The 21,040-nt window shown below is 38.1% G+C and overlaps 1 protein-coding gene across 2 annotated transcripts in view; it reads left to right on the top strand.

Moving 5' to 3' along the window:
* DCBLD1 (discoidin, CUB and LCCL domain containing 1) overlaps positions 1-19,823 on the top strand; it is a 39,804-nt gene extending 19,981 nt beyond the window's left edge. Inside the window, exons 5-15 of one of the 2 annotated variants that reach the window (XM_014068891.2) lie at positions 1,522-1,591; positions 5,523-5,656; positions 6,386-6,426; positions 7,017-7,232; positions 8,080-8,204; positions 9,394-9,541; positions 9,635-9,751; positions 10,518-10,608; positions 13,744-13,793; positions 15,131-15,250; positions 18,499-19,823. In XM_014068891.2, the coding sequence (XP_013924366.2) occupies positions 1,522-1,591; positions 5,523-5,656; positions 6,386-6,426; positions 7,017-7,232; positions 8,080-8,204; positions 9,394-9,541; positions 9,635-9,751; positions 10,518-10,608; positions 13,744-13,793; positions 15,131-15,250; positions 18,499-18,998 (1,612 nt within the window). In that variant the 3' untranslated portion in view covers positions 18,999-19,823. Of the gene's footprint in view, positions 1-1,518; positions 1,592-5,522; positions 5,657-6,385; positions 6,427-7,016; positions 7,233-8,079; positions 8,205-9,393; positions 9,542-9,634; positions 9,752-10,517; positions 10,609-13,743; positions 13,794-15,130; positions 15,251-18,498 lie in introns of both variants that reach the window. The other variant, XM_014068890.2, reaches the window with a different exon arrangement.
* The last annotated feature ends 1,217 nt before the right edge of the window (positions 19,824-21,040 follow it).

Genomic DNA, 21,040 nt, shown 5'->3' with positions numbered 1-21,040 from the left:
AAAACACTTGTAACCAAATGACATGCTATATGTGATGATGGGTTTTTTTCTTTTTGTTTTGTTTTTATTGTTGTGGGTATGTGTCGTCTATGTAACAAAAAAAAAAAAAAAATTATTTTTATAAAAAGGTGGAGAAACACTGAGATAGATGATAATGAGGGAGGGAGAGGGAGAGAGAGAGAGAGACCATAACTAGATAGACAGATAGGCAGGCAGATAGACGGATGGATAGAGAGAAAGAGAGAGAGATAGGTAGGCAAGCAGATAGATGGATGGAGAAAGAGAGGGGGAAAGAGGGAGAGGGATACCATAACTAGATAGGCAGGCAGATAGACAGATGGATGGATGGATAGAGAGAGAGAGGATGTATATAATTAAGGTGACCAGACGTCCCTAGCGAGGTCGCGGGCTGGCAGTAACTGCCGCGGCCTAGCTCCCCCCCCCCCCCCGGTCAATGGTGTCCCTCTTTACCAATCTGAAAATCTGGTCACCTTACTTGTTTAGGTAATTCTGAGGTGGTTGATGGTTCTGTGAGTGCCTGTCCTTTATAATTTTCCACATTGCCTTGATGGTTTTTATTCCAGTGACTTTGTCTTTCCTGTTCTTAGGCTTAGGAAAAAAAAACTGGTTTCATTGGCAGTCTTTCTTTTTTGGGGGGGGGGGGATTTTTATTTTTTTGGTGTTTTCCTAGCACTGTCATAGTTTGTGGGTGTGGGTGGGTGTGTAATGTCCCACAGTTATCTATGCATTAATAATGATCTAGTAATATTAATAATATCTAGTAATTAGTAATATCTAGTAATAACATCATCTTGGCCACTCCCACCAGGTCACATGGGTGGCAAGCCACTCCCATCTGGTCACATGGGCAGCAAGCCACGCCCACAAAGGAGGCCACGCCCACAGAGTAGGTTCGAACAATTTTTGAAACCCACCCCTGCACCCAGCAAAATCTTAGTAAGGATGAAAGAAAATTGTAGACCTTGAAGCAGAGTCTCAGGAGTCATCTCCTCTTTTTCTTGCCTTTTTTCCCCCAAATTCATTGTAACCTCCAGAAACAGTGATGTCTCGGATAGCTGCTGCTAGTGGACTCTGTGATGAAACAGCAGCACCTTACAGAGCTGTCCACATCTGTAAAAGCTGCAGAAACAGTTTAACATACAGTAGTTCCCAGGGAAGCTGCAAACGCTATCAAGATCTAATTAGCCATGTGGTAAAAGCTAGACCTGGGTGGGCAAGTAGAACTATGACAATATGTAGTGGATTATAAAAACAACTCTTGATACATAACATCCAGTTCAAATATGGCAACAAGAAACAAAGAACATGCATTCCAGTTGCTGCTGTTGTGGGCGTTATTGTATTCCATAGAGTGTTTGAATCAACTGGAATTTTGAGGGGGAAGGCTTTGATCTTAGCATCGTTTGTGTTTATGCCTGTATTTATGAGTGTGTGTATATACTGCATACATTACTAATCTCTACTTCAAATAATGAGTCCTCTTTTTTCCCCTGGTAGCAGATACTGTCCTCCTGGTTGCAGAGATATAATAGGAGATATTTCTGGTAATATCATAGAAGGCTACAGAGATGTAAGTATCCCAGTGTAAGAGCGGATTTAGAAGGGAAAAAATGGCAGTGCTGTTTTCAAGATATTTTTGATTAGTCAATAAAACATTTAACTTAAGTCAAAGTGAGTACAATAAATTATTATGCAACATGGAGCATATTAAGATCTGGAAATAGTGATATGAACATGTGCATATAATAGCAATAGCACTTATATACAGTTTCATAGTATTTTATAACTCTCTCTAAGTGGTTTACAGAGTCATTCTATTCCCCCAACAATTTGGGTCCTCATTTTACTGACCTTGGAAGGGTGGAAGGCTGAGTCAACTTTGAAATGTCAGGCTTAATGAGAAACACTTAAAATATGTTTTTTTTTGTTTAATTAATATAGTTCAGGCTAAATGGTTGGTAGTCTGGCTGATAGAACTGTTTTTCTATTAAACTAAAAAATTCATCTGTTGTCATCTGAAAACTTTTGAAAGTTAGGTACAGTAATATATTTTGCAGGAATTTTATTATGAGTGAAGATCAAAAAAACTGGTATTGAAGGTGGGGCTTAACGTCGCAACAACACGACATGCAATCTTGGGACGCCAGGATTGCTATCAATATCTCTGTTCCTGGACGGTCCTTTTGGACCTAAACTGTTCTGAAGGAGCAGTGATAGAGAAGAGCATGTCCTGCTGATCTCAGGGACATCACAAAGTCCCTGATTGATCTAGGAGAAAGCTCTTTTTGCCAGCTACAAGAGAAGCAGCCAAAATGGCTGTAGACGATTAGGACAAGCCCCTGAAACAGCAGTACAGGAGAGACAGTGTGTCGAAATGGTGAGAAAAATTTTATTATTAGAGAAGGGAAAACCCAAAAGACTTGGAGTTTAAAATAAAATTGAAGACAGAAGAAAATAAGGTGCGAATTAACCCTGGTTTAAAACTATTGTGTTATCTTTTCTACCTTAACTTTGTTTGTTTTTTATGGATGGACTTTTTACAAATGCCTCTTACTTTTAAACTGGACTGGTCTCTTTTTTTTCCTTCTTCCTCTATACTTTTTCCATTTTTTGTATTCGTGGATTAAAAGTTTCTTCTCTTGTAAGGCTTGGATGGAGCGTAATTTTTAAACATTTTTTTCCTCTTCCGGAAACTTTGGAGTTCACAGAGAAAGGCAAAAACAGATGGAAAAGAGGTAACACTGCCATCTAGTGGCTAGAGGCTTGGCGATATCTGATATTACAAAGCTATAAGCTTTGTTTACTGAAAGGGTCAGTGGAAAACATTTTGTTTATACAGGTGTTCCTTTGAAGGAAAGAGAAAGCTTTGATTTGAAAAACATTGAATTTGTTTGAAACCTAAAAAGTCTCAGATGTTTTGGCAGTGTCTATAACCTGGAAAATGGCACAATGAGAAGAAGAAAAGGCACTAACTTTGCAAAGAATTTTCTTAGAAATTCAAAAAGTTTTAATAATCACAGAGAGAATTGAAAAGAGACTTGAAATTATAGATCAAAATACAGAAAGTACGGGGACAGTGATGAAGTTTGAGAACAGAGCTCAAAAAATCACAGAGACATATGAAAGTGATAAGAAAATTGTTGACACTGACAGCAAACAGAGTGGAGAGAAATGACAAGTGTGAAATATGGAAAGGAGAGATCGATGAACCGGAACTTTATTTCAGATGTCAGAACATAGATGAAGAAAGGAGAGAAAATTTGGCAGAAATAATGAGAGTAATCTCGGCAGAAGTTAGGCTGATAAAAGGAGAAGATAGAGGGTTTCGAATCCTTATAAGACATGCAATGAACAACAAGTTCTTAAGAGAAGTCCACATAAGACTTATCAAGAAAACACTTAGAATACAGACTTTACAAATGGCAAGAGATATTGGATTACACTACTTCTGGAAGGATACAGGATGATGAAATGAAATGTCACAATAAAATTTAGTTAAATGTAGTTAAATTTTGAGTGCTATGTACAACGTAATAATAGCTATAGTCAAATAAATGATTAATAATGATAAAGCATGTATATATACTAGATTGATAATATGAAATTTTATACAAACTGTAAGTGAGCTTTATGTAGATGATGTTGAAAAGCCTTTTTACAAAAGATAAACAATTCTATATAGAATAGAATAATGGATGATTTCAGGATGATGTAATAAAATGTCATAATATAAATTTACTTCAAATTTAATATGCCTTATGTTGAAAGGATGTAATAATAGCTAAGCTTAATGGATGTTTAATAATTATAACAATTTGTATACATGTATATTAGATTGATGATACTAATAATGGGAAAAAACATGGAATTGAAAATTATTAGAGAATGTTATCAATGCTAAAATAATAGAATGACAGAATAGGATAAAAAATAACTCCTTATTATTGGATATATTGAATATGATATAATGAAATTATAATATTGGTTATATATTTAGAATACCTTATCTAAAATGGAGAGACAATAGTGATAATCAAACAAAGGAAGCATAACATAACAATGTATACAAAGATATCTTGATTGACAATAGGTGAATTTTGATAAAATTCAAGTGATGACTATGGAAATGACGCAGAAAGACCTTGTAACCAATCGACACACTGTATGTAGTTGAAGAGGCTTTTATGTTATATGTGTTGTGTGGTTGTGTTTGTTTGAAAATAAAATTTTTATTAAAAAAAGAAATAAAAACTGGTATTACACCACTGCATCAGGCTGCATAAAACATAAAACAGTTTATGGTCAGTGTAGGAATCCATTAAGATTCTGTAGCAGGTGGCTATCCAGCCTAAACAGCTCTGCATGATGCTGCTTCCCCATGTTCAGCTGGTAGTCTAGTATGAACCCTAGATCCTCCTAGGAGCCTTATTGCCCAGCTAATAAGCCTGGTATCTCAAATCCTTTATCAGAGGATCAGCTACAGAAGGCACCGTGAACACCTTTAAATATCACTCAATTGGATTTAGATTAAGGCTTAGGTCAAGGTTATTTTGATTTTGCCCTCGTCTACAAATATGATAAGCCTCCTTATCAGATCATTTTGCAGAGGTGTCTCACGGTTGCTCAGTGGAGCAAAGTAGCACTGCAAATCTATGAACGTGTTCTGCCCCATTGCCTCTAGTTGATGCTTTGAGATAGGCCACTTAATGTGATGTTTTGCTTGAATGAAAATGTCTTCTTGCACATATGAACAGAACAGCCAGTTAAGACAATTGCCCCGCTACAACATTGCAGCTTCGTTGTAGGGCATAGCAAAAGAGGTATGGCTTCACCTGAAGAGCTGGACTGATGGGGGCAGTCATAGAAAGATCAGTTGAAGCTAAGTATATATTTAGGTTTTGCACACCGTTTGGAAGTACAGAGAGAATTACAATATGTGCATTTTGATCTGGTCAATATAATGACTGGTTGTTCTTTTATTATCGTACTCCTCATGGTGTTCGCTTCATATGTATTTATGTGGGTGTGTAGTTTCATTTAGATCAATGCCAATTGATATAATCTTCACATGCCATTTCTTTTGATCCAGTTTGCAGATGAGGCTTAACAGGCTTTTTTAGGCAATAATTCCAAGTCCTCCTCTTCATTATAGAGTATCTTCAACTAAATAACCAGAGCATGTGGCATTATTCTTCGCCACCTGTATTTTGAGGAAATGGGACTTAGTGATTTCTGAGTAAGGAAAGATTTCTGCATTGTAAAATATTAACCTTAGAGCATATTTACCTAACAGGCCAAGTTTTTGCAATCTTTTCAGAAGTAACACTGCTTCTTCTCCAGTTAGATAATTTACAGAGAAATGTTACTTTCCTTTTCTATTAGACTTAATTTCTGAAAGAGTGGGCTCTATTATTGGCTAGATGGGTATGAGTTATTTAAGTATTAAAACACAATCTTTGCTAATGGTTTGTTTGTTTGTTAATTTGACTTTATTACACCAGACATCCCTTTTGTGCAAATCTGCCATACATGCTGGAATCATTGCAGATGAAGTGGGTGGCCAGATCAATGTAGTTCAGTTGAAAGGAAGAAATCGGTATCAGGGTATCTTGGCCAATGGCATCCTTTCCCAAGAGTAAGTATTGTTTTTGGTGCTTGGCTTATGATATGCTTACTTAAAGCCAGGATATAGTCGTGTATAGCCCCTTTCCTTCTCTTTCAAAATAAGTCATAATTAAACTAGGAAGCCTAAATAACCATAATTTGATCTGAAGTAAAAACATGTTTGTGTATGCTATTCTTAACATAATAAGGAGACCTATAACTGTATGTTCCCATAAAAAGCTGTTTCCTTTTTTTTTTACGCAATTGGTCTGTACCTCCCTTACCATGAGCAACTCTACCTTATTGTCTAATGTTAAATATTGTTCTGTTAATGCAGACTTCCCAATTTACTTGCTGAATTGTTCAAAGAGAAAAGCCAATTGTGGGCATTAGCTTTGTTCAGTTTTCAGCCTATTAAGTGAAGATATATGTATCAAAATTCAGTCATTGGTTGCTAAAGTGTGATATTAAACTGGCTCTTGAACAAAACAGCAACTAAACTGCATTTATTAGTCAGGGTCATTTGCATAACCTCAATACTATAATTAAATAATAATAGGCATCAGATCTGTTACCGTTACTCTAAGTTAGGGAAAGAGTTCATTCTTTGAAATAGAACTGCTAACAAAATCATACATAAGTAAATAGCTTTGAATGGTTAGTTGGTTGATTGGTAAAGATATACAGATAGTACCAATACACACAAACCCATATCTGTGACAATAGATAGTTAACGTTATGGTATCTTTTTTCTTGACAGTGGATCTCTATCAAACAAGCGATTTATTTTTAACTCAAATGGTAAGGAGTATTATTATTTTACTTTTTTGCTCAATAAAGCATAACTTAATTAGTACTTCAAAGCTGTTATCATTATAAATATAATTCAGATGTTACTCAAAACTACGTCCACTTACTTTGCTATCAAGTAGGTGTTTATACAGGTAATCCTTAATTTACAACCATTTAATGACCATTCAAAATTATGATGGTGCTTGTTATTATCCTTTTCAGAAGTTATAGTTGTTGCAATACCCTCACATAATCAAGATTCAGGCACTTGGCAATCCACCCATCCTAGTAATTGGTTAGAGCACTATAATTGCCCCATCCTATCTATCTTCCCCCCATTTCACCAGCTCACCAGCATTCAATTCATTTAGTGTCAGAATAATACCATCTTTGGAAATCAAAGCCTTCACTTGGGGAATTTATCCAATTCTGATAAATAATATGTAAGTTCTTCTTATCCATAATTAAATTCAGATGTTGGGTTCTACATTTGAGTAGAGCATTAAAAATGTCCAGGATAAATGTCCTACTGGACAAAGTAAGTATTTTTCTGATATGTACAGTGATAACAAAAATGCACATTCTTTTTTTATTTAAAGGTTGTGACAAAGCACTGAATTTAGGAGGTGGAGGTGCTTTGAATATTCAGATAACTGCATCATCATCCTGGGATGAAATCAATGAAGTTGGGGAGTTAGTTGAGTGGTCTCCTCAGAAAGCTTGGCTTAAAATTCCTGGACCATCTTGGGCAGCAAACCAGAGTAACCATCAGCAGTGGCTGGAAATTGACTTGGGAGAGAAAATTAAAATTACAGGTCAGTTTGGAGGCTTCCTGCTCAGTACAGCAGCATATGCCTTTAATATGTGTGCCATGATGTTGTGTACAGTTATAAAAGTGTGGCCTTTGCATCATGAGGGCACAACCACTGTTTTTTTTTCCATTTTGAGTGTTGGATCCTACAGATGCTTCTGGGTTATTCATGGAATAAAATTACTTGCCTTCTATAATTCAGTGCTATGTTCAGACAATATGGTAGCTAGAACTAAATAATTCTGGCTTTCTATGGAATAAACTACATGTTGATGATTTGGGTTCAAACTTTATCTTGGCTCTGATGCAAAACAAAGTGGCTAAATAAACCTAAATGGCTATGTCCCACAAGAAGAGCTCATGTTTGTGTACTGTTCATATGGTCTTGTTTTGTTTGCATTTGTTTGGTTGTTTGGTTGCATCTGCACTGTGTTTAGAAATTCTCTCCATAATGTTTTGCATCCTGAAGCCTCAATTTTGTTTAAGAACTATATAAACCAATCTGATACAGATAATAAAATTGCCCCTAGTTGTAAGCCAATGAAATCCTCTATGCCTTATTAATGGGGGTTGAACTATACTCATATATAAAATCACAATATAGAATTTGCATATTTTTGGTTCTTATTATTATTTGTGGCAAATTGGGCTTCTTAAATGAACAGACGTTTTTATCTATTGATAGAAGTATGCATGTAAATGAATGTTTTAAATGTGAACAGTAGTGGAAATGGTGATAAAATATAAAGCTAACATATTGAAGTTTTTAAGTTTGGTCTCAATATATTAATTTTATTTGAAAAAAAGTTTAGCTTCATGTTTATTTCTATTCTCTTTTCTTTCATTGCAAGGAATTAGAACTACGGGGTCTACTGTGCTTCATTTTAATTATTACGTTAAGACATTTGTTGTGAACTATAAAAATAATAACTCAAAATGGAGAACCTACAAAAGAATCTTAAGCAATGAAGAAAAGGTAATCCTGGTTAGGGGATGGACAAAGGAGGGAGAATGCGGTTATTGAGATTTTTTTTTCTCCAGTACTTTTTTTATGATTGAAGCAGCAGTGTTAGTCTGATCAAAATCCTATTGACTGAAATGAGCTTCAAGTGTCCTTAAGTTTGGCTGAATCGCTTGCTGTATTCCTAGCATTCATAAATTAGTGGTAATTGCTTCATGGTAGAACAACTAGTGAAAATATAAAGAGATTATACTTTTACAGATCCTGAGTGCCCTAACAGTAGTGAAATAAAGAGGTTTTGTTAACAAATTGAAAACATTTTAAACTGCACACAAATACAACAGAAAGGTTTATGCTTATAAAGCTATTTTTTCATGTGGAAGGCAGCACACGGACAGTGTGTCTGCCATTGTTAATACCATAAAAATGTACGAACATTTAATAGTAATTTGTTTATTCAGGTGCTTCTATGCAAATTTAACCAAACATGAATCTTGGTGGCATTTATTTATTAAATCCTGGCTAGGGCCGGGGTGGGGGGTGGGGGTGGGATCCAGAATGAAATGGTTCCAAATGGGTTGGTTTTCTCCCCAATTCCTTTCAACAGGTGGGAAATAATGATGCAAATGTCCAGTTTTCCAGATGGCTAGGTTTACAGTGGCACTTAGTTACCCTGTAGACTTCATTACCATAAGACATAGCAATAGCCACTAACTTGAATGGCTTTAAAGGGGGACTGGATAAACATTTATAGAGGATAGGACTATTAAGGATGGCGTTTTGAGTACCCCAAAGTTGACCACTATGAGAAACAAAATGGCTGAGAAAACTGGCCTAAAACTGGAGGGCTTTTTGTTGGTTGTGCTGACTTATTGTGCTAACTTGGCAGTTTGTGTCATCCAGGTTCAGATTCTTCAATTCTATCAAGTAGGTCTTCTCTATGCCAGGCACTTCTCAAATTTGGGCAGTGACATAACATTTGCTATTAAGCCAGTCAAAAAACCCACCCCATTTCTTATGTTATAGTCATAGACAAAGCAGATTTGACTTGCTCAGTTTAACCATCTTCTTACCATATTTCCATGAAAGATTAATTTCATGAATTATGTTATTTGTTTTTCATAAATCACCATTTGTTCCTAATTTTCTATCAATTGTCCTGTTTCTGTGTGTGTGTGTGTGTGTGTTTCCTTTCATATTGCAGATATTCAAAGCCAACTCAAATCATGGAGATGTAGTTCGGAATAATTTTATTCCCCCTATAGTAGCTCGCTTTCTGAGAATTATTCCACAGACCTGGCACAAAAGAATAGCCCTGAAAGTGGAACTTATTGGTTGTCGAGCAGCCCGAAGTAAGCCATTTTTATCTTTAAACAGCTTGTAAAAAATAGAATCTGATTGTCCCGCAAATGGGATGTTGACTTTTTTTTCCCATCTGTTTGTAGGTAACAGCTCTCTTATTCATCCACTCGGACAGAGACCAAGTCAAAGCACAGGCGTTTCCACTAAAAAAGATGACCAATCAAGCACAGAATATATACCTTTAGTTGAAACCAACTTAGGTATGACAATCAGTGCAATCCTATGTATGTGAAATGGAGAAAAAAAAGTTGGAAACAACTATTCAAAAAACAGTCACACCGTCCACGGTCAAAGGCAGGCAGTTCTCATCCATCCCATTCTCCCATCTCCCCTCAAATACACATATTTTTTGTACCTATCTGCTTTCCTCATATTTTCCCAGCATTCAGCTTGTGGCTTCTGCTTCCTGAGCTGCTATCACTGCAGTTTGACAGGAGAGTAGCAGACTTTGTGATATATTTTGCTTTCTTCAAAAATAAAACGGAAGAGGAAGTGGACAGCAGTCTGCTCCCATTTTCATCCTTAACACTCCTTCCAAGTGGTCTGAAATCACGCCATTGGAATTCTGCCATGTTGGCAGCATCATTTAATCGTAATGGGCTTGAATAGAAGCAATAATTTGATAATGAGCTTATTGAATAATGAGCTTACTCCAATGTGATCCAATTATAGAGGACAAGATATTGGGCACTTAACACTAGCCATTTTTCCACCAATTTCTGTGATATACTGTATATATGTATGTATGTACACACACACACACACACACACACACACACACGGTTGCATAGCACTCCATCAATTTTGTTTTTCTATTAAAATAAAGTGTGCCTGCTTTACAAGAGATGTACTCCTCTATGTGAGAATAAATATGATCATTAGTATGTAGTGCAGCTCGAAAGTCAGTTTTCTAGCCTTGTTTTCAACATTTTTTTAAATCTTGGTTTTTATTTTACTTTTTTTAAGGATTGAATCTTATGGCTATCATTATTCCAACCTTGGTGGTGCTTTTGCTGCTCCTGTTATTGGGAATCTGGATCTTTACTGCACTGCGAAAGTAAGTGGCTTATTTTTTTTTCCTCATTTGGAATTAGACACATGATCATTGTCATCATTTGGATAGGTGCAGCCTCTTTATTCATTATGACATTTCAAGAGTAATTGGTAGATAAAAATAATTCCAATGGGGAAAATATTGTTTTGTTTAATGATTTTATATATTCTTTAAACTGTTGCATGCCTGATATCTTATTTAATTCCCAACTGTTTTAATTAGTCTGGTTGATCAGGCTTCCACAAATCTGAGTCTCCAAGAGATGTATGGCTTTCTCTGTCTCCTTCTCTTAGCATTCATTCAGATACCGTATATACTGGATAAGCCCATCAGCAAATATGCAGAGTCTTGAATTGTAACCAAAATACCATGGAAAATTTGCCCCGGCATCAATAAGATGCTCCATATTTTTGAATGTTTTAATTTTTACAATTGATATATTTATGGATGGTATATTTTTCATAGTATTTGGTTTAAAAAAAATTCCAGGGTTGGCTTATCCAGCAGAATATTTGGAATCTACAATTCTTGGTTTACCTGTGAGAATATGTGATCATTATAAATTGCACCTAAGTAGAATGGGGAGAGCTGACTGAATAGCTTGACAAAGTGTGCTTGCTTAGAGAGTTCTTTCCACATTTCATGGGCAAGCATAGCAGAAGAGCAAGATCAAAGTATTGTTTCAAGATGCTTTCAGGAACCTCTGCCAATTCATTAATGTTAATTATTTGCATAGCGAATTAGCTCAGAACAGGATAGCTGCATTTGGTTCAGCCTTGAAAATCATTTTTTGAAAAACATGGACTCAATCATTAAAGGAAAGCTGAGGTAGAGGGAAAAATAATTATGCTGAGCTTTGTTTTGTGATGAAGTATTGTGATTTCTGAACACAGAAATCACAATAGTAGCTTACAAAAAAATATCCTCCGAGCAAGTATTTTTTTCTCTTCCTTTCTCTCTCTCTTAACGGACGCACTGCTACATAAGACTATAGTTCGGTGATTGTTGGCTGATCATGGAATACAAACCTATTTACTGTGAAATCTTAATTTTAACTATCACTGTTTATCAAATTTTATATGCAGAAGACCAAATTTCAGTCTGGATGTCCACTGACAAAATGGACAAATACTCTAAATCAGGCCTGTCCAACTGGTGGCCAGTGGGGCGGATACGTCATGTACAGGCCACGCTCACCTGACTCTGCAAAGGCAAAAAGTATTGCAATATGTCACGATCTGGCCCATGACATGGTCGAATTTGACACCCGTTCTCTAAATCCAAAGTAGTCTAGATAGGACAGATATAGTTATATTAATTTTACTGTAATTTCCAATATCTGCAGAGGTTCGTGACCCAGATTTCCTTATGTGGTATACATTTCAATTTGCATATTACAATAACAAAAATCACTGTGATTATGTACTGTACTTTTCATATTTAATAGACATTTGGGAGTATCCAAAACCCACTTCCTACAAGTGGCCTATAAAAATAAGGTTTCACTGCCCTGTAGTTTTTAACAATGCTTTCTTTCTGAATTGTATTGTACATCACAATAAGCCAAAAAAAAAAAAAAAAAAGTTCCACAGAGCTGCATGGAGATTGGTTTTTGAGTTAGCACATGTTCAGGCTGCTGATAAATAGAGACAAATTTGTAGACATGGACACAGCCTGATTGACACACTGTGTTGACATCCTGTCCAATCATCTTACATTCCACTTTCCTCCTTGCCAAGCCATATAGCCTTAGTGAAGAATGAACTTTCTAGCTCCTCTTCACCCTGGAACCTAATGAAAGGAATAGTATTACTAATAGTAAGAGCCGAGGTGGCGCAGTGGTTAAATGCAGCACTGCAGGCTACTTCAGCTGACTGCTAGATCAGCAGCTCAGCGGTTCAAATCTCACCGGCTCAGGGTTGACTCAGCCTTCCATCCTTCCGAGGTGGGTAAAATGAGGACCCAGATTGTTGTTGGGGGCAATATGCTGACTCTGTAAACCGCTTAGAGAGGGCTGAAAGCCCTATGAAGCGGTATATAAGCCTAACTGCTATTGCTATTACTGATGCGAACCGGCTCCTTATCTTAAGTTATTTTTTCAAATAAAGAATGAGTAGGCACACCCTGCTGTTTTACCAACACAAAATGATACATGTCACATGATTGCCTCAGCCATGTACAGCCCAAGTTTAGATTCATGAAATGAATTCTATTATTTGTAAACTATAGCTTAATCATTGGTACAAATATTGATTTCGGAAGCTACATAATTTTCAGAGCAGCCTTAGCTTACACAAGACATTAAACACATTACTAGACTATCTGGCTGGTTAACAAACTAAAAACATCTACCTTTTTATGATATGTGCCAGAGGTTGGGAAAGATATTCATCATAATGTCAGTTTCATTCAAAAGGTGCTAGACTAGGGCTGGGGAGACCCAGGAACAGACATTACCTACCCTACTTATGAAAAGATTAAGTTCCAAGAGGCTCTTTGCAAGTCGAAACTGGTGTTTGTGTGTGTATGTGTCTGGGTGTGTGTGTGGGTGGGTGGGTGGGTGGATCTGCAAACAGCATGCCAGAAACTAACCTTGTCCTGCCTTCCGGGACATTTTAGGATGGACTTGTGATCAGATTTGCTCTTTGAAATTTGAAATTCATAAGTAGGGCAATATCTGGGGCTGTCTTTGAAATAGTTGTTCTCTCTAGTCCAATCTACCTGTAGAGTTCATGTGGCAATAAAACAAAGGGAGATCTCCATTTTAAGCCACCTTGAACTCATGAAGGAAATGTTATAAATTGAACAAATAAAGGGAGAAATTGTTAGCTTCTTGATTTGTTTGTTTAATGATGCCCTGAATATAAATAAAAATGATTTCAATCAAAACCCCATAGTCCCTGAACTTGGAAATCTAGTGGAAATGTAGTATGAAAGCTATGTATCTGACTTCTAGGAAAAATAACAAATCTGCCCATGAATCCTTGCCAATATCCATAGTATATAACAAACTTAGGAAGACATAAGTCTGAAAATTCAAAATTGCATGCAGTTTGGAATTTACCAAGTTAATAGATTCTGTGAAATCTATTTGAACTGAAGCAGGAAATGTGTAATTTATCTTGTTCTTCCTTACAGAAAAGGAAAGAAAGGTACTACGTATGGTTCATCTGACACTGGAAAACCAAGTTAGTGGCAATCTTTTGCTTTTGTTATAGAACAAGGAATAAAAGAACAAGGACCTGCTGATCAGTATTAACTTTTGGATTCAGTAGGAAGAATATCCTTGACCTGTTCCACCTTTCTCTTTCCTGACCTCTATGCATTACGTTTTTATATATAGTGAGTTGAACAGAGCTGGACATTCAGAGAGAGCTGGCACTGATATCTCTGATCCTGCACATCCTGTTTTTCAGCTTCTCTGACTGCTCTGTGGGAATCTGTGGATAGATTCTTATATTTGTTCCCCTGCCGTTTATGGTTGCATGAATGATTTATGATGCTATACAACCACCAAGATTTTTATAGAGCACTTTTAATATGTAATGCTGCTCCTTTGACTCTCTAGCTGATCCAGCTTTGATCAGAAACACGGCAAGACCTAAATTTCATTAGCACTAGGATTTTGAAGGCATATTAAAAATATATATAATATATATTCATGACTGTACAAGAAATAAAGTGCTGCTTTCCACAGAGTATTTTGAAGAGCTAGAAATCTTGTGTGTACAAGCTGAGCTTTTGCTATCTCCCTTGAGAAATAGCTTCCCTACACTAGTTCTTTGCCATCTAAAAAGGAAAGTATAAACTTCCATTACTATAGAAAAACTAAGAAAACTAACTGTGTCCTAATAGAATTCATGCCTAGTAGAAAGCATGGAAATGCTAGTAGACCTTGGTTGGAAGGTAGCAGTGTTCCATGTATCATTGGCGTATAGCAGGTGCCCCATCACCTGGTCAATGGACGGCACCGGTCCTCAGCATGCTAGAAACTGGGCCACGCAAACAAGTTAAATCCTATCCGTGGGATGCAGGCAACAAGTGAAACCACACACCCTCCAGTCCATGGAAAAACCTCTCTCCACAGAACTGGTCCCTGGTGCCCAAAGGGTTGGGGACCGTTGGTGTATAGTCATGATGGCTACATGACTATGGAAATTGTCTTTAGACAATGCTTGCTCCTTTGGCCAATAAACTGAGATGAGCATTGTGCCCTAGAGACACCACTGACAGGAGGGAAACCTTTACCTTAGAATTTCATGCAAGTGGGCCTTCAAAATTTTGACCCTTACAGTGATAATTTGGTAGAGCTAATGCTAGTAGTGAAGATTCTGATACAAGCTACAATTAGTATCGTAATTGGTTTTCCAAATCATTTTAAAGGCAATTTTATGATAGTCAATATATCTATATGCCCCCAACAACTATTTAGAGTAAATCGACTCAATGCATGCAGTGCTTTAGATTAATTTACCTTTTGAGATTAAACATAGCTATGATCTAAATGTCTAGGTTTCTGTTTTAGGTTTCTGGAAACAAATCCAACCACCCTTTGTCCGATATCAGTCTGCAGAATTCACCATCACTTACAATAATGAAAAAGAGGCACCCAAAGAACTGGAACTGATCACAAGCAAGATAGCAGGTAATTCTTCTGGAAACTATCACTGTTTCTGACACTATAATATGCAAAACATTTGATTTCCCCCTCCTTAATTAGGGAAAGGCAGTGTATTTCACAGGTGATTGATTATAATGATTTTTTTTTGTTCAGAAAGGCTTGCTTTCCTAGATTCTAAATGCATTACGAGAAACTTTCCTGCCCTTTGGCAAAGTTTTGGATGTTTTGAAAAAGTAATGTACAGGCAGTCCTTAAGTTATGATCATTCATTCAGTGATCATTCGAAGGCATGTCATAAAGGTGCTTTTCCAAAAGGCAACTGGACTTTCTTAGAAGTTTTTTTTGAACACATTTTGCTTCTTATCCAAGAAGCTTCAGTTCTAACTGATTGGTGGGGAATCGAAGGAAGGAAGTCCAGTTGCTTTTTGGGAAACCATCTGGTGCTTTCCCTCCAAAGTTATGTCCATTGCAGCAGCCTCAGTCATGGGATCAAAATTTGGATGCTTGCAATTTTCTTGCACTGCAAACTACAGAGGCATTTCAACTCCCCACATTCATCTATGACCCAGCCCCCTTTTGACTTCCCTGCATTCCACTGGCCCCGTCAGCCTGCCACACTGGCCGGTGTGGCTTGTCAGTAGAGGCAGAAAAAAGATAGCAAAGATCAGATGGAGCAGTCGGGCCAGCAGGGGCATTGAACACAGGACAGTGGAGTACAAGGTAGCCAGAAGGGCAGAGATGGGGAGGGAAGGAGGTGGATCAGAAGAATTGAAGAGGAGGCAGCCCCTTACCTTACTAAGGCTCAGACTGAGAGGGATCAAGCTGCAAATGGCTTGGATCATGGTGGGACCTTGGCTCAGAAGCAGTGGGATTCAATTAACAGCAACCAGGACTGCTGTCATTAAGGACACATGACCTCATGCTTTACAACCACAATTAGAAAATTCAATTTAGAAAATTCTAGTCCCGATTCCTATTCCATTATGTTTTTAAAAAAACAACATTGCTAATGTATTAAACTGTTCCCGTTCTTTTCCCCAATCGTTTCTCCCATTGCTGTTAACATTTACAAATATTTATAAAAGTGTAGAAAGTTGACTAAAAGGATTCCTTTGGCAAGAGACTAGGTGATTCCCTGACATTTAAGTGATTTCTATTCATGATTGAGGTTTGTTGAAATGTTCTAGATGTCAACCTTAATGCACTCTGTCATGGGGCTTTTGCAATTCACTTGCTCTAATGCAAGACACCATGAAACTTTGATTAGCTCAAATAAGCAGATGGGGAAGTAAAAATGGATGGGCCTTCTTTCCATACTTTCTCGTGTCCATGCATCATTACCTTAATTGAGCTATATGTATAAAATCCCAAGGCAATTTCTATATAGGGGGATAGAATTTTGTTTAGTATCTCTTACCACCAAAAGAAGAGGCCACGTTCAACTTCAGATGTTCTAAACAACTTTGGAAACAGGAACTTTCTCACAAAATTAATTTTATAGCTTTATGAAAGATGCAATTCTCAATCTTGCAGGCCCATTCCAACAGCCACTGAAAACCTAGCAAAATTAACAGATAGCCCTCAACTTGCAGCCATCCCTTTAAGTGATTATTCAAAGCAACAATAGCACTGAAAAAAGTGACTTATGACTATTTTTGACACAACCACTGCAGAATCCCCCCAGTCACATGAACACAATTTGGGCACTTGAAAACTGTCATGTATTTATGACAGCTGCACTGTGCCAGGTCGTGTGATCACCCTTTGTAACCTTCCCAGCTGGCTTCTGACATGTAAAGTAAATGGGGGAAGCCAGATTTGCTTAACAACCATATAATTCACTTAACAACTGCAGTGATTCATTTATAGCAATAGCACTTAGATTTATACAGTATATCACTTCACGGTGCTTTACAGCCCTCTCTAAGAGGTTTTACAAAGTCAGCATATTGCCCCCAACAGTCTGACTCCTTTTACTGACCTCAGAAGGATGGAAGGCAGAGTCAACCTTGAGCTGCTCAGAATCGAATTTCTGGCAGTGAGCTGAATTAGTGTGCATTCAAATTTATGTGGCAGTAAAGGTTGTAAAAGGGGGCACAGATCATTTAACAACTGTCCTGCTTAGGAATAAAAATTTTGGGCTCAATTGTGGCCGTAAGTCGAGGACTACCTATATAAGTTTGGTTGAGAAAGGATGGTTTTGGAAGCATTTTTAAAAATGTGTTCTTTTTTTACTTAAAAAAGACTAAAATAACCATATTCAATTTTTTCCAAATTTAATGCATTCTGTTAAGGGATTTTTAGTCTAATTCACATGATTTAACGCAAGATATAGTGCATAACATATCTTCATGCAATTTTTTCTTTTGATTAAGCTACCAAAACAGCACTGAATTTCAGTTCTTGCAGCCTAACTTTGCAATTTCCAGCTGTGTTCCATTGTTCCTTTCTTCCACTGTCTCATGGAAGATAATCACAGAGATTTGAAATATTTTTAACAATATGTTTTCACTACTGAAAATGTTTGCAAAGTGTTACCTGAATTTGTATGTACTTCTCTATAACTCTTAAGAACTCAACTTCTCTTTAGAGTTAAGAGAGACTGGTTAACATTGCCTCTTTCAGATTGCCAATAGTTTTTGTCCCTAGTTGGTGGAGCATGGGATCTCTCTTTCTGTCTGTCATCCATTTTTGAGAGTCTTGCCACCAATCTCTCCTTAAACCTGCAACCCTTCAGCTTCTAAACCTGCTGTTCCACTAAAGTTCATAAGCCAACACTGCAAGGTTTCTTAGCCATCACTATTCATACAATGCAGGTAGTTCTAGCTTAATTACAGTAAGTAATGTAACCAGAATTTCCATCACTAAGTGATGCAATTGTAAAGTGCACAGTATCTGGTTACATCACTAAGCAAATTACCACGGACTGTTAAGCAAAGAACTCATGTGACCTTAATTTCCTTTTGGCTTCTCATTGATTTTATTTATGGGAAGCCAACAGGAAAGGTTGTAAATTGTGATCACATGGCCAACATAGATTGTTATGATCAGAAATCCAGGCTGACTGCCAAGTATCCAGATTATGACCATGTGAATGCAGGAACTCTATGAGTGCTGAAACTTGGAAGACAGATTGTTAAGTGCCATAACATTCAGTGCCATAACAAATTCACCAATGTACAGCAAACTATTCAGGAATTAGCGCGGAATAATGTGGCTAATACTCAATCTGAACTGGAATTTTAAAGATCTTGTTTCTGTCTTCTGTCTAGATTATCAACAGCCCATCATGATAGGAACTGGGACAGTTACCCGGCACGGATCTACTTTTAAACCAATGGATACAGAGGATGAGAAAAAATGTCTCTCAGAGAACAGAAATCATTACAACCGCCCACAAAGAAGAAATCACCATGATTATGCGCTACCTTTGACCAATCAGGAACCGGAATATGCCACCCCTATTGTAGAGCGATGTACAGGAATTGAAAATGATTTTTCTACAGATAATTGTTACAACATTCCTGCGGTTTCTTCTTTTCCTTCTGGGACTTTTCTTGCCTTATGCAAGGCAGATGGGAACAGTGAAGATTATAAAATACCACAAAACATTAAAGAGTATGATAAACCTAAAAGTAATATCTTGCCCATAGTGGACTATAATACATGCTATCAAAAACCACAGGCCGAATCCCTGACAAATGAGGGTTATTCAACACCTAGATACAATCTCAAACCAATAAATCAGACTGCAGTGACAGCACTCTTATAATCCCAGAACTCATGAAAAATTGATAATCCAGGAAAAGGAAAGGACCTAAGACTACTGACATTCCTGCAGAATTTGAGTAATACCCACATTTTCCTTCTTTTCACCATGAGAAACCTTCAGAATAAGGTCTGCAAGCAGTGGGTTCTCTACAGCTGAGTTGTTGGTGCTCCATTTTAATACTGTGCAATGTGTACATACTGTTTTAATTTAAAAAAATAACTTAAAAGTATCTTTCATTTGTTTTCTCTCTGCTAACAAATGCACTGATTTCTAGGTGAGACAGCATTCTAAATTGACATAATGCTCATTCTTGGGAGATCATATTTAGAATGGATGGTTAAATAGACATATTTTAAAAAATTGCACTTCCCATACAACACAGATTTTATAAGAAAAAGTGTTTTGCAATTTATGTATGCTGTGTGATAGAAGTCCTTTTTAATTTATTCTTGATAGTCACGTGGAAGATAAGGTACAGAACTTCCATGATTAAAAAAAAACAACGATCATTTGTTCCTCTAAAGATTTCCATGTGGCTTCCTATATGTTAGCAATATATATTCAGGAGTGGCAAGAATTAGAAAGTTTTGTTTTTAAATTAAAGTTTAGGTTCTCAGGGAATAGAATTAGACACCACTTCAGTGACATGCGACATTCCTAAACTCCCTCAAAATCTCACAGATCGCATAGTGCTGTTAGCATCCAGATCTGAGTAGCATATATACTTGAACTGAATCTGCCTTGCTTTTCATTCTAAGCAAGATACAGTATGCTTATTTCTTCTTTGGGAAATATGAAAAAAAAATAAACTGCCTACCAAAGTTATGTAAACTTCTACCTTTGTTCTTTTTTTGGGGGGGGGGGGCTCCAAGTCAGTTTTTTTATTATTGGCAACTGCCTAGACTAGTCTGTGTAGTTTTCTTTGTATTGTTTCAGAAGTGGTTTGGACTTTGCTTCTTGGGACTGACAGAGTGACTGGCCCAAGTTCACTCAGCTGGCCTCATGCTTAAGGCAGAATTAGAACAGATTTGGGTTGCTGCCGGTTCCGAACCTCTGTTCCGGTAGTGGAAATTGGGCCTGGGTTGCCGAACCAGTAGTGATGTCACCGGTAGTGATGGTTGGCTGGCTGGCCACATCCCCAAGCCACTTGGACACTCACCCTGCCTCGCTTTTGTCACATGGATCCACAGAATAGCCTCCTGCCTACACACAGGTAAGCAACATTTACACTAGCCTAGCCCTCCCCCTCCTCTCTGGCTGCAACCCGGGCCCCGCCTGGTCAACTGGGTGACTGGCCAAGAAAGCTGCAAGCGAGCAGCCAGGACCAGCCTGGCCTCCAATGCTCTGTCTGGCAGAGGCCGCGGCAGGGAGCAGTAAGGAAAGCGAGCCCTTGGCCAACTTCCCTGCCTCTGAGAGCCAGCTTGGGGGATGGTGAGCCTCCCCGCTGCTGCCCCCTTCCCTAACCGCCCCTGCTGGACAGATCATTAGAGGCCAGGTCAGTTCCGCTCACCCACTACTTTCCCAGCCAGCTACCCAGCTGACTAGGCGGGGCCTAGGTTGCAGCTGGTGGGAGGGTGTGTGCGCAGGGTGAAATAGGAGGCACCCTGCTGGCAGAGGCTCTGCATGGACGGCAACAGAAGGCCGTCCCCCAAGCCGGATCTCAGAGGAAGGAGGCAGGGATTCCGGTCCAGGGTTCTCTTCCTTTACCACTCACAGCCGCTGCCCATGCTGGATGGAGAGTTGAAAGCCAGGCCAGTCCAACCTACTTGCCCGCAGTTGGCAGGGCACCTCCACTGCCGCTGCACCCTTCCCTTGCCATCCATGCAGATGGAGCATTGGAACGGCGGTGGGGAAAGTGAGGCTTCTTTGTCAGCCTCCCATCTGGCAAAACAAATTTTTGCCGGTTCTGTGGGCATGGCTAGGTGGGGGGCATGTGACTGAGTGGGGATGTGTGTGAGCAACATCAACTTGGCCATGCCCACATGCTCCCCCACCTAGCCACACCCACAAAACAAGTAGTAAAAAAATTTGAAACCAACCCC

Source organism: Thamnophis sirtalis, unplaced genomic scaffold (genome assembly GCF_051295495.1).
Source record: "Thamnophis sirtalis isolate CommonGarterSnake01/CBP01778 unplaced genomic scaffold, rThaSir2_p1.2 scaffold_6, whole genome shotgun sequence".
In the NCBI taxonomy this organism is placed as follows: domain Eukaryota; kingdom Metazoa; phylum Chordata; class Lepidosauria; order Squamata; family Natricidae; genus Thamnophis; species Thamnophis sirtalis.
This window is presented reverse-complemented; position numbering and strand designations above follow the sequence as displayed.